Consider the following 13201-nt stretch of genomic DNA (forward strand, 5'->3'; position numbering starts at 1 on the left):
TTCCTCTTGTTTTTTACGTTCTTTTTCTTCGCGTATCAACTTTTCATTTTTCTCGTTTAGCTTACGTTCCTCTTCTTCTTGTTTCAGTTTGTCAGCTTCTTGTTGCTTTTTACGTTCTTTCTCCTCGCGTTTTAACGTGTCAGCTTCTTCTTGCTTTTTACGTTCTTCTTCTTCGCGTTTCAATCTTTCATCCTTCTTTTGTTTAAACTGCGAATCTTTGGGTTCCTCTATTTTGGGCTGTTCCTCTTCTTTTTCTTGCAGTTTAATTTCATTATCTTTTAATTCTGTTCGATCCTTTTCTTCATACGTATCTACTCGTACATCAGTCGTCCATAAAAGTTGACCGAATAATAATTTATCGCGTAGATCGTTGAGATTACTTAGTAAATCGCAAAGAGGTTTTTCTAATATCTGCAAATGATTGCTCGTCACATCTTCTTCTTTCGTTGTTTTAATGGTTCTAACGGTAGCATCGAAATCACACAAGCATGGAGATAAAAGTTGAAGTATTCCAATGGTTTGCTTCTCGTCAATGTCTATCGATCGTGTATCTGATTTAGAAGAATTTTGCTGTTCGATGACAGCAACAGATTTATGAATTTTATTAAGAGATTCCAACATGAATCCTTTTTCGATCGTTCCTTCTTCTTGAATTTTGACTATACATTTTTTCAAATCTTGAACAGACGCGTTGAACATTTGTAATTGTTTGCATTCAATACATTTGTCAATATTTGCTTGTCCAATTCGATCCTTTATCTTATTTTCTACACTCTGAACAGATTCATTAATGCCGACAATAAGATCTATTAATTTGATCGATAGTCTTGTCATTTGAATAGATGGTAACGTATGCCGAGTCACCGAATGAATTGCCATTAAATTTTGTTGAGCCGTTGATATTGTTTGTAGAACTGCGTGAAGATTTTTCAATGGTTTTTCCAAGTTTTGAAGATACTTAGTCGAGGAATCCTCCACCTTTACAATCGACTCTTTTAATTCCATTAACGGCAATCTCAAGACACTTATCACGCTTTTATCTACTTCTGCGCCATAAAATGGCTCAACGAGTGGCTTATCGACTGCTTGTTCCTCCAGAATAGAAATACATCTCTCTACGTTAGAAAGAGACTCGGCAATGACGTCGATGTTGGCTTCCTCTTCGGATTTTTCGAAGTCGGCTTTGTCTCGCAAAAGAGAAAAGCTAGCGGAAACAGCTTTGAGCGGTTCTACGAGCATCTTTAAAGCTTGATATTCGATCCTGCGTTCAAGAGCCATTTCCTTCGGTAGGATCTCCTCTCCAACGTTCAATATCAAGGCTATGATACCTTCGACCGGTTCTATCAACTTGTCGACAGCAATCCGGTCTTGCGGGCTAATTCGACTTTGTTCATCTTCTTGAACCGTATCCGCTTGAATGGTGGTAACGCATTCGCAAATTTGAGCTATCGACTTTTCGATTTGGTGCAACGGCGCGACCGCCACGCATTCCGCTGTCGACCAATTGGGTCTGGATAATAAATCTTGCGACAAAGACTCAACATCCGGAGATATAACGCGTTCCTCCAACACTACGATGCTCCTCTGAAGATCGAGCAAAGGTTCGGCCAGGACGCTCAAAAATGTTAACTCCTTCTCGGCGGGACGTTCTTCTTGCAAACTTTCAACGAGCATTCGATCCTGAATGATGGCGATCGAGCGGCAAACTTCTTCGAGCGGCTGGATCAGAGGATCTATCGACATCGGCGCACCCCCGAACGCCTTCTCTCTCGTCGATTCGATGGCCATTTTTTCTTCGATGATCGCCGCGGCGACGTTTCTCAATTCTAATAATGGCTTCGCGATGGCCTTCTTCGTCGAGGAACCGAGAACCTCGAAAGGACAAGTGCTTTCGGTGGTTCTTCGTTCCTCGACGATCACTGCCAGGAATTCTCGCAATTCGTCGAGCGGCTTAGCGAGAGTCCTCAGGATTGTCCCTTCCTCCTCGGAAAAGGGGGACGCCGCTTCGGTGGGACTCTCGACGGTACCTTGCTCGACTATCATTGCTCGCGTTATCTTCACCGGAAGTTCTTCCTCGCCGATTTCCGCCGCCCAAGTCTTAATCGAGGACGCGCCGCCTTCGGACATCGTGTCGGGCGCAGCCTCGAAGATCGCTTCTTCGTTAAATCGCGATATGGCGATTCTTTCCGCCAAATCGTATATAGACTTGGCAAAGGTCTCCAAGGCATTCACGTTTTCCGTCTCCGACAGTTCCTCCAAATTTCCTTCGGGAACGATCGCGGCCACCTTCTGGACGGCTGCTATCGATGCCCTTAATTCGAGCAACGGCTCGGCTATCGTTTCCGCGAAGGACAGATTTTCCGTGCTCCTGGACATATTTTCCGCTCCTCCTTCCAACGTTACTTGCTCTTCTATCGTCGCTAAAGTCTTGTCCATTTGTTCGAGTACCGGGAGAAGGGACAACCTTTCCGCGCCTCCTTCCGCGCCTCCTTCCGCGCCTCCTTCCGCGGTTTCCGGAATATTTTCACTTTCCTGCGCGACCGCGTGTTCTCCTTGCATAACGGCAACAAATATCTTTTCCAATCGTTGCAACGGTTCCACCAAAGTATTTAACAATCTCGTCGACATCCTCTCTTCCGGCATTTTCAATTCCTCGGCTTCGTGAAGTTTCGTTTGTTCGATCGTTACTATCGACTCTTGTAAAAGACGAACCGGGGAGATAATATCCTCGAGTATCGCTACGTTTTCTTTTACCGGGGTTACTTTACTAAGGGCATTTACGATCGTAGGTTCTAAAAAGATCGCCGTACAGCATTTCTTAACTTCTTCGACAGTTTTTGCCATATCTTGCAAAGCCGAGATCGAGATACTTTCTATGTCCGAAAGATTTTCCTTGAGATCAGCAACGATCATTGATTCGTGAACGATCGCTAGGGACGTTTTCAGATCCTCCAGAGATTCGGTGGCCTTCCTCATTAACGACAGACTTTCGGTATCTTCCGTCGAGGATAATTTCTTTTGACCGATCATAAGATATTCTTCGGTATCGTGCACGAACGTTTTCAATTTTTCTAAAGTCGGCCCTATGGATTCTTTAAACGGAGGACCGTCCAACCGTTCCTCAAGGACAGACGAAAATGTAGTTTCCAATGATTCTAATGGTTCGATCCATTTAGTCAAAGCAAACGCGAGTCCAGTCTCTTGCAAAGTACCCCCCGTCTTTTCGATTTCCTGCTTTGCCAAATCTGCGACCGTTTCTCGCAATTGTTTAATCGAAGACGTTGCTTTTTCGATAACTTTGCTTTCCTCGATCTCTTTGATTCCCTTTGATTCGACTTTGATTTGTTCGAGTTGATTTGGTACTTCTTGTAACGCGGCACTTTGAGAAGTCGATACCAAACCGATTTCGGTTTCCACGAGTTGTTGGAACGACGCGGTCGAACGTTGCAATTTTTCTAGAGACAAGGTTACTTCTTGCGCAAAGGTAGCTTCGCACGCTATCTGCTCTTCGATCGTGGCTATTGATTTTTGCAATTCCTCTATAACTGGCGTTACGTTTGCTCGTTGCAAAGTAGCTTGTTTCAATTCTCCCACGCTTTCATCCTGCGCAGTTATGGTTTCAACTCGTTCGGTCGCTAGGAAACGCAGCGATTTTTCCACTTCCTCTAAAGAATGAATGAACGCTCTCTCTTGTTCTTCTTGTCCTACTTGAGGAAAAGATTCTCGTAATTCCTTAATCGGAACGATGATATCCTCGATCAATTGAACGTACGAACTTTGAACGGAGGTAGAAAGAGGTTCTTCTTCTTTACTGACTACAGCGGTGGTGCATTGTTCCCGCAAAGGTTCTCTCGCGTCTTCGGTTTCGACAAGCACCACCGATTCTTGAACCACCGATTCTTGAACCACCGATTCTTGAACCACCGATTCTTGAACCACCGATTCTTGAACCACCGATTCTTGCACCACAGCGGCCGTCGATACTTTCAACGTTTCCAACGATTCTTTGGTCTCGTAGATCGGCAGATGATCATCTTGAACATTTTCTACGGTTTCCGTAGCGTCCTCGGGTATAATTTTCTGTTCGTTTATCACCGGTTGTTGCAAGGCATGGACGAGCGTTGCCGATTTCGCATAATCGATAGCGCAAACGGTTTCCCTAAGGTTACAAATGACATTAACTAGATTCTCCACCGTCATCGATAATTTGTTCTTTTCCTCCGTCGTTAGTCTCGACACTCCTTCAACTTGAACTACAGCGGAAAATGATTTCTCTATCGACTCTAGAGGATTTATAAGATTCTTTAGAGCAATAAGCGATTTTTCTTTAAGTTCGGGTACGAGATGTTCTTGCGTCAGAAGAAGAATACTAGCCGTGGCTCGTTCCATGGTATCCACGGAATTGATTATGTTCGAAAATAGATCTTTCGAGTTGGAGTATGCGGAAAAGGCGGGCGTACAGCGTATGGAAACGCTCGTCGCTCGTAAATCGTTTAGTATCTGTATCAAAGCCGTTAGTTCTCGTATTTTTCTATGTTCTTCTTCGGATTTAACAGTCAGCGGTTCCTTCTTAGCGGAATTTATGAATTCGGTTAAATCTTTCATAGGCGTTTCCAACGTTCTCAGGGTCGAGACTATTCGTTTAAGTATCTCGGTATTTTTATCAACTCGCGTACTCTCCCCTTTTGATTCGAGGAATTCCGTTTCCTCGCTTTTAACGTCTTTTTCCGCTAAAAATTGTGGCTCGCTCGTGGTCGAAGAAATTGATTCTACCGTCGGTGCCGCTGTTGCTGTTTCTCGATTCCTTTCCAAATCGGCTCGTAACATTTCTTCGACGACCATTACGCTTTCTACTTCCTCTTTAGATACTTGAATGATTTCATCGACGACGACGACGGTTACCTGCGTTGCACTCGATTTCGACTCTTTGTTTTCCAAATCTCCTATACTTCCGGAAGAAATTTGCTCAACAATTTGTTCCTCCTCTTGTTCAACTATATTTTCAACTTTCCGTTCTTCCAATTTCATTTCAACATTTTCATCTTTTATTTCCTCTTTCGTCGCTCCATCGTGTACTTTTTCTCGCAACGCTACCGTTTCCAACTTTTCACCCGTCCGTTCTACGACTTTCAATTTTGCTCCCGATTCATCACTCTCTCGAATATTTTCATCAACTTTAGTCTGCATTTCTTCTTGTTTTTCCACTTCGAGTTTATGGTGAAATTTTGTTTCCTCCACTCGTTCGTCTGGCAAATCCATGACCTCTTCGATTACGTTGCTTTCATCTATCATTGAACCAAGGGCTTCAGACTTCTCTGGCTGATCTTCCATTCGTGTTTTCTCTTCGTGCGATATTCTTTCATCTTTTTCGGTCGACTTTGCCTCTTCTTTAATTTCAATCTTTTCTCTCAGAGAAGGAAAGCCCGTTTCCTCGCGTTGTTTCGATTCTTCTTTCCGTTCCGTCTCTTTGGTATCAACGATCGTCTTGGTTTTAATCATATCCTGAATGCTCGTTATGGAAGTTTTAACATCCTCTAATACCTCCAAAGCAGCGGAGAACGTTTCTATGATGGAGGATCCTTCCGACGCCCCCTCGCTAATCAAACCTGCTCGATAAGAAGACAATGAATATGATAGATCGGCGATCGAATCAGCCAAATTTTCGAGCAATCCCAAGGAAACGTTCGTAAACGGTGCCGTGGCATTATCTTCCATACTTTCCTTCAGAGCACCGAGGGCCGATTGAAGTTGATTGGTCGGATATAAGAATCCTTCGACGATCGCTTCCGCGTCGATGAACTCATCGGAAGTTGGACAAAATTGCGATTGAGACAAGGATATTTGTTTCTTAAGAGGTTCCAACGATTTCCAAATACTTTCCTCGCCAGATAATTCCGTCCCCTTTTCCAAAGCGTCGATCGTTTCTCCCAATCGGCTCAAAGATTTCATGAGATAATCCTGAAAATGTAATCTCATGGTACTCGGTTTCGGAGAGTAATCTACTTTTTCAATTTGCTGGCAAACGGACAAAATGGCATCGTTCAAGAATATTAAGGATTTCTCGAAAAAGCCCCCATCCTCGACGCTCGCTATTTCGTCGAGAATGTCGCAAATCTTAAGTCGAAGATCTTCGACGGAATTAAAAATGACGTTTCTCCTTTCATCGAGTAACGCTACTTCTGGAACTAAACTTTGACGACTCCTTTGTACGACCGAAAGACAATTGAGAAACTTTACCAACGGTTCGGTCATGTTTCTCAGTTCCTTTATTACTTCCTTACGTTGATCGAGAATTTCAATTTGCTGCGATGTTTTATTAACAGCTTGCAATAACATATCTATCGGCTTGACTAGAATTTTCGCCACGTCTTTTTCTATAGTATCTTCCGAGATGGCCTCCAAACCTTTCATTTGTTCCAGAATACTTTCCAGAGGCTTTGAAATGTCCCGAAGATATCCCAACATTTCTTTTCTAGAACTTACTTCCTTCATCGCGATAGGTATCGTCGATTTGGTGTCATCCAATACTCGAAGAAGTTCCTTCAAAGTGTCTTTCGATCGATCTTTCTCGCATATTTCGAGACTCGGTCGTAGAATATATTTCTCCGTGTCTTCGAGAGACTGTTTAAGACGATTCAGAACCGAAAGCTCTGCTACGCCTAGTTCTTCGGTCAAACGAAGAGCTTCTTCTATCATAGTAAGAGGCTTAAATAAGTTATTAAGAATCAAAAGCGGTTCGTCTTCCTTGCTCACTCCCTTATCGTAATTGGAAATAGCTATTCGCGTGGCGGAAATCATTTTAGTAAATTCTTCGAGAGCAACGGTCAATTTTGTTTGAGGAATAGTCATTTCTCCCGTCATGGGTTGTTCCAAATCCTCGAGGATACTGGTGGCTTCCAATTGAACATTTTCAAGTATTTTAGGTAACGAAAACATCAAGTCTTTCTCAATTGCATTTTCGCTAGTTATGGATTCGTAAGTTGTTCCTCGTACCGGTTCTTCTACGATATCCATCGTAGCGGGTGATAGATTTTCTTCCAACGTCTCGACTACCTGTCGAAGTTCCTTTTTATAAAGCGCTTCTTTGATAGAAATAGGAATCCGATTCTCTATTTCTTCAACGATATCTAAAATCAAACGAAGGGTTTTTTCCTCGGCGTGGTCTTCCAAAACGCGTGCTATCGTTTGTAAAAGATATTTCATCGGTCGACTCAACGTTTCCAGAGCAGCAAGATCTTCGGGCTCGTGGTACATGGAGATAGCGTTTTTCAAACGCATCAGGGGTTCCCGCAGATCTATCAAAGCTTCTATCAAGTCCTGATCGCTCGGTGGCTCCGAATAAGATGTTTCTATGGCTATTCTCGTAACGTCTCGTTTGAGTTCATCGACCGAGGAGCTCAGAGGAGACGCTTCCTCGTCTCTGAGAGTATCTTGGTCGGAGGTGGTCGATAGCCAACTTCGTATAGGATCCAAAGAACGATTTATTCTATCGGCCAGTTGCTTCGACGATGCCTTCTCTTCTTGACTTCCTATTAATTTATCTTTTTTCTTCGACGTTTCTTTGGCTATCAAAGTTGCATCTTTTTCTATTTCTTCCAACAGCTCTACGATGGGAGTAAGTTCTTCCAAAGATTTCCCACCTTCCACGACAGCCTCCGTCAGTGTTTTCAATCTATCGATTGGTTCGATCAAATCGTTCAATATTTCCTCTTCTTCGATTTGATGTTCGTCGGTTAAGAGGGCTCTCTGCAAAATCTGTAAAGGCTTTCCCAACCGTGACACTTCCTTCGCTATCTTTTCGTCGTCCTTTGGTTCTTCCAAGCTAGCGATTGCCACAGCACAATTTGCAACATTCTCCTGCAAGATTTCTATCGAATTCTTCAATGACGAAGAAGCCGCGATTTTCTTTTGTTTTTCTAAGACCGACGTTAAAGAGAAATTAATGCTACCTAATTTTTCATCTACGTTTAGATCCTGCAATTTAGCATGGTACGTGGCCTTTGGTATTTTTAGTATTTCTACTCGAATGTCTTCCAATATCTTCAAGACCGTTTTCATTTTCGTTTTAATCGGTTTAGCAACGCTCGACGAGGAAGCTGTAATCAAAACCATAGACATTAGGTCTTGCAAATTTCCGATAGACGTTGAGAAGGATTCCTTTATCGCGGCGAGTTCCTCCCGAGGAGACTTGTCGTCTTTCGTTGCCAGGATAACTCGAAGATCCAACAAAGGTTCCTCGACGTCCGTCAGAGAACGAAATATTTGGCTTTCGTTGGAAGACATCGCTGCGTGGGCCGCGTCGGATATACATTGCCTCAGGTCTATCAAAGTCGAGGAAAACTCATGCACCATTGGGATTCGTTGACGAGCGATACTGCCATTCGCAGGTAACTCGATATCTTCCAAATCCTGAATTGCCGCGCTCAGAGTCGCCTGAATTTCTATCAACGGATCGAGAAGTTTTTCCGGCACCGAGGATCGCGACTTTTCGCTTTCTCCAATTCTATCCTCCTCTCCGCGAACAATATTCTCTATGTGCGAGCAAATGGAGATAATCGGTTGCACGGATGAACAATTTAACGAGGAATCGTTCATAACGACAGACAATCGAGTTATGGACGGAGCTAAAAGTTTCAATACCTTTGCGGAATCTTTGATAGTCGATACGTCCGTTACGGTGTCTCGAAGAACATTCAATCTTTCTTCCACGGAATAGAGCAACGTTTCAAAGGTGTTCGCTTCCTGTCCCCGTGCACTCAATCTATCATAGGTCTCATTCAATACCTCGAATACGGCTGCGAATCTAGGATCCAACGAACCGGATATCGTCTCGTAAATTTCGAGTGCCTCTCGTAGAGCCAAACGCGTATCTTCGAAGATGCGTTTGCTTTCTTCGACGAAATTACTCTCCTTTTTCCAATCGTCATTTTTTATACTCGCCTCTTGCTCTTCTTTCGCACGGTAATGGAGAATTTCCGCAAGGGTATCGTTAACGGACTCTTTCAAAGAATCGATTAATTTGCCACGACGTTCCGTAAGAGGGTCACCCTTATTTTCGTATGTTTCTAAGGCAGCTGTCAAAGTATCCAATTTGGCCCTTAATTCTCGAGTAGGCTGCAATAGTAGATCGGTTAGAAGAGAAATCGTGTCGTTGCTAGGACGACTCGATTCGAGGGACTCGGTTCGATTCAATGCTCTTACGGTTTCTTCGATGGATTTCGATAAGGACTCTACGAGCACCGTATCGACCGTTTCTATCGTACCCGTCGCTGGATTTATCGAAACATCTTGCAAAAATGAGTTCAACGTGTCGATTACTTTATCCAAGCAGGAAAACAATCGGACAGGTTCTGTTTCTTTGACGAAAAGATTCTTCAAACTTTCGTCGAAACGTGAAACGACTCGACGCATTCGAAGAAAAGACACCGGTTTTTCTCCTTTCGCTTTGCCGGTCAGCTCTTGTTCGATTCTCGTCAGTCCCATTAGTATCTCATCGACTGGATCCGTCAAGGACTCTAAAATAGCGATTACGTCGGTTCTCTGTGCTCGAAAACTTCGTTGTCGATCTATCAATTCGATTCCCCGAAGAAGTTCTTCGGTAGGGCCCCCGATACCTTCCAGCAGAGATATTCTTATCGCTTGACCGAGAGATCTATCACCAGCATTCTTCAAAGCCTTGGCTTCTACCGAAGATACTTCCTCGCAAAGCGTCTGAATCGGTTTGACGATCGACTCCAAAACGAAATCTCTCGATCGGTCTTCGCTTTCGAGCTCTAAAAATCTCTCGTATCGATCTATGTCTACCAAGGAGTCGCGAATCGCGACTACCGGTTCCGTCAACCTTTCTATTTTATTTAATATCCGTTCTTTATTATTCTTCGACAAGGACTTGTCGTCAGATGTTTTGTCATCGTCGACGCGTGCATCGATCGATTCGATACGCTGACAAAATTCAACCTCTTTCTTCTTCTTCTTTTTCTTCTTGGTGTTGTTTTTCTTAGCATCGAGATCGGTTGGAATCGACGACGTCGATTCCTCCGAACTACTTTTTTCTTTCTTTTGTTTTCTCTTTCGCGAATTGGTCCTAAGAGCTGGATCTTCAACGTTCGAAGCAATGCTTTGCATATTTTCATCGTCGTTCGTTAATTTGTTTGGCTTTTCCGAAATAGAAAATCGCGCGGAAGACAAGGCATCCGCGAAAGTAATAGCCTCGCTGTCGTCGTCCATTCTTTCGGAGGAAAGCGGAGAGATCGGTCGGTCCTCGTCTTTCCGTGCGCTGTGAAAACTCTCCGATTCGAATTTGAGACTTTTCTCGTCGCTCTTCGAGGAGGAACGACTCGTAGATTTTGTTCGCGGGGGCCTCGTCGGCGGTTTCTCCTCGCCTTCCCAGCTGTATTTGGGCGACCTCTTCAACGACAAGGATTCCTCTTCGGGGGAAGAGAAGACCCGAGTCTGATCGTCCATGATCGAGACGTCCTCGAAATCTGCTTCCGTCCGTAGATCGTCCCCGTCCTCGGCGCTGACGAAATAATCCGGCGAAACGTCGATCACGACAGCTTCCATTAAAAGATTTCCGGAAGTCGAGCTCTCTTTAACGAACCTCATCGGTGGCAATTCGATCACGTTGTGCTCTAAAAATCAGCCCAATGTTTTACATACGTTCAAAACACACCCCTAAATCGCTTACCCGTGACGTGTTCGGACAATTGGTCGGCGTACATCTCGACGATCTGCAGAGCTTCTTCTTCCGTGAGATCGGGAGTTTCGTAAAGGCTTACCGATACTTCTTTCCCATCAAAACTGAAAGAAACTTCGCCCCTATCGTCGAGGGTGATCGAACGATCGGTCTGCGGGGTATCGTATAATTGAGACGTTCTTTCCTCGTGAATCGTCGAGAGGGATAAATTTCTTGCCAATTCGTGACCATTCGGTGAGGCTTCTTTGCCATCCTTTCTATTGATTTTGTCTAAAGTACGAGACACAGAAGAAGCATTGTTAAATTTATAAATTTGATGTTAGTTCGAAGATTTGGGTGTGTGTTACCTTCGAAACCTAAAAGAGAAGCAGAACTGCTGACCGTTCCCATACAATTGATGGCTTCGCACGTATACGTTCCCAGACAGCAAGTACCATCCTGACCCGTAATTATTCTATGTATATCGCCCGGTTTCAATTCCACGCCATCTTTGTACCACTTGAGAATCGGTTGAGGTACACCGATCACTTTGCATTCCAAATTAACGGCACCTTCTTCGGATAATATTGCTCGCAAGCTCTCCAAGAATTTAGGTTTTTTGTAATGCTTAGGAATGATTAATTTGAGAAAACAGGAAGTAACGCTGTGTCCGTAATCGTTAGCAGCCACGCATTTCCATTCGCCCTAAACGGATATCGAAGAAATCGTTCAAATATCCGCCACCATAAAATCACGCATAAAATAGAGATAATTACTTGATCGGAAATTTCTAGTTGACGAACTTCCAGATGACACGTGCCAAGATTTTCCTTCACCGTACGATATTTGTCACCTTCGACCACCTCCACGTCGTCTCTGTACCACGAGAGAGTTGGTTCCGGCGAAATGCTCACTGAAAAATCATTGCAAATTCAATGCAACGAATCGATTGAAAAGTATCCAACGAAAAATGTCCAACCAACCCTGCACCGTAAAACGAAATAATTCTTCGTTGATCTTTGCTTCGCAACTCCTTAAACCTCTGATAAACTTTGGCGGCTTGTCGGAACTCAATAGTTGAAGACGTTCTTCCTCGTTCAATTGATTTTGAATATCTTCGATCGTTAATTCTGCGGTACTCTTTGCTTCGCCCATACAATTTCTTGCGATGCAACAATAAGAACCTGTTTCAACGAATTCGTCATTATCGAATATTTTGCTCTCTTTCAAATGTCAAATCTAAAAATAGGATGCAAACCTAACGAGTTGGTTCCGGTTAATTGGTAAACGTCTCCTGGTTTTAATTCCTGTCCATCCTTGAACCACCTCAATAAGGGAGTCGGAAAACCGACGACTTTGCATTCGAACGATACCAAGCCTTCTTCCGTGAGAACAGCTTTTAAGCTTTCCATGAAACGCGGTTTCCTGTAGTTCTTTGGAACTTTATCGACAGAGGAAAATAACAAGTAGCGGCTATTCGATAGACATTACCGTACCGTAATAAATATAACCTTATTACTCACTGATCATAGCGACATGACACGTCGTAAATTGTTTAACGTTTTGCGCACTCGTAGCGACGCATTTCCATTCGCCCTCGTCCATAGCTTCGACCAATTTCACTTCTATCGAATAACCACCTAGACCATCTTCCATCACGTGATACTTTTCGTTTGCATCTATGCGCCCTTCTTGATTGTACCACGTTATCGACTTTGGCCACGGTGGAACGTGAACTACGTATTCGTCGAGAAACCCATGTAATCTATCAATTACGCTACGTATCTAAGAAATTTCAAGTTAAAGTTTACCTTGACAAGAGAGTGTAAGAGAATCGCCAATTCTGCAACATTCGTCTCGGAGTATTCGTTTGAATACTGGCGGAGGTCCCGAACTGGTTAACGTATCGGCTGGTTTTAAAGAACCCTCCCGGCTTCCTTTTCCAACGACGTGTACCTGATTAGAGATTAGGAAGGTAATAGTTAGGAAATGTCGTTATTATTGAAAATATTTCACCTTTGACGAGGAATATGCACTGCCCATGCAATTGACAGCTTCGCAGGTGTAAATTCCCAAAGACGTCGGATCGTCGGGATTCGCCGTTAAAGCAAACACGTCGCCGGCTTTGATCTCTTTGTTGTCTTTGAACCATCTCAATACCGGGGTTGGCACGCCAACGACTTTGCATTCCAAAGATACGGTTCCTGTTTCCGTCAACAGAGCCCGAAGTTCTTCCACAAACTCTGGCCTCTTGTACGCTTTGGGCACTGCACAGAGAGGAAGAGAGAAAGACGCGAAAGAACAAATAGCAACGGAAGGATATTCTAGAAGCTTACCGATGACGCTCAGATGCGACGTGCACGATGATCTGCCATTTTGATTTTCCGCCATGCAAGTCCAGTCACCTTGATCTTCCGCTGTTACTGGTGCAACATCGACGCAGTAAAAATTACCCTCGTGTACAAAGGAAAATCTCGATCCCGCTTGAATAGGTAGATCGTTTCTGTGCCAAATTACCTAAAATTG

General features: G+C 43.7%; 1 protein-coding gene across 1 annotated transcript in view; it reads right to left on the bottom strand.

Moving 5' to 3' along the window:
- The window catches only part of LOC106789849, a 37523-nt gene that overhangs the window by 20191 nt on the left and 4131 nt on the right, over positions 1-13201 (bottom strand). Inside the window, exons 4-13 of the mRNA XM_014754374.1 lie at positions 13012-13192; positions 12692-12942; positions 12487-12631; positions 12199-12411; positions 11934-12116; positions 11659-11859; positions 11452-11588; positions 11044-11380; positions 10688-10966; positions 1-10631 (exon numbers count right to left, since the gene is read on the bottom strand). Of these exons, the coding sequence (XP_014609860.1) occupies positions 1-10631; positions 10688-10966; positions 11044-11380; positions 11452-11588; positions 11659-11859; positions 11934-12116; positions 12199-12411; positions 12487-12631; positions 12692-12942; positions 13012-13192 (12558 nt within the window). The remainder of the gene's footprint in view (positions 10632-10687; positions 10967-11043; positions 11381-11451; positions 11589-11658; positions 11860-11933; positions 12117-12198; positions 12412-12486; positions 12632-12691; positions 12943-13011; positions 13193-13201) is intronic.

The sequence above is a fragment of the Polistes canadensis genome, unplaced genomic scaffold (genome assembly GCF_001313835.1).
Source record: "Polistes canadensis isolate GaletaPanama2010 unplaced genomic scaffold, ASM131383v1 scaffold_7, whole genome shotgun sequence".
Lineage (NCBI taxonomy): Eukaryota > Metazoa > Arthropoda > Insecta > Hymenoptera > Vespidae > Polistes > Polistes canadensis.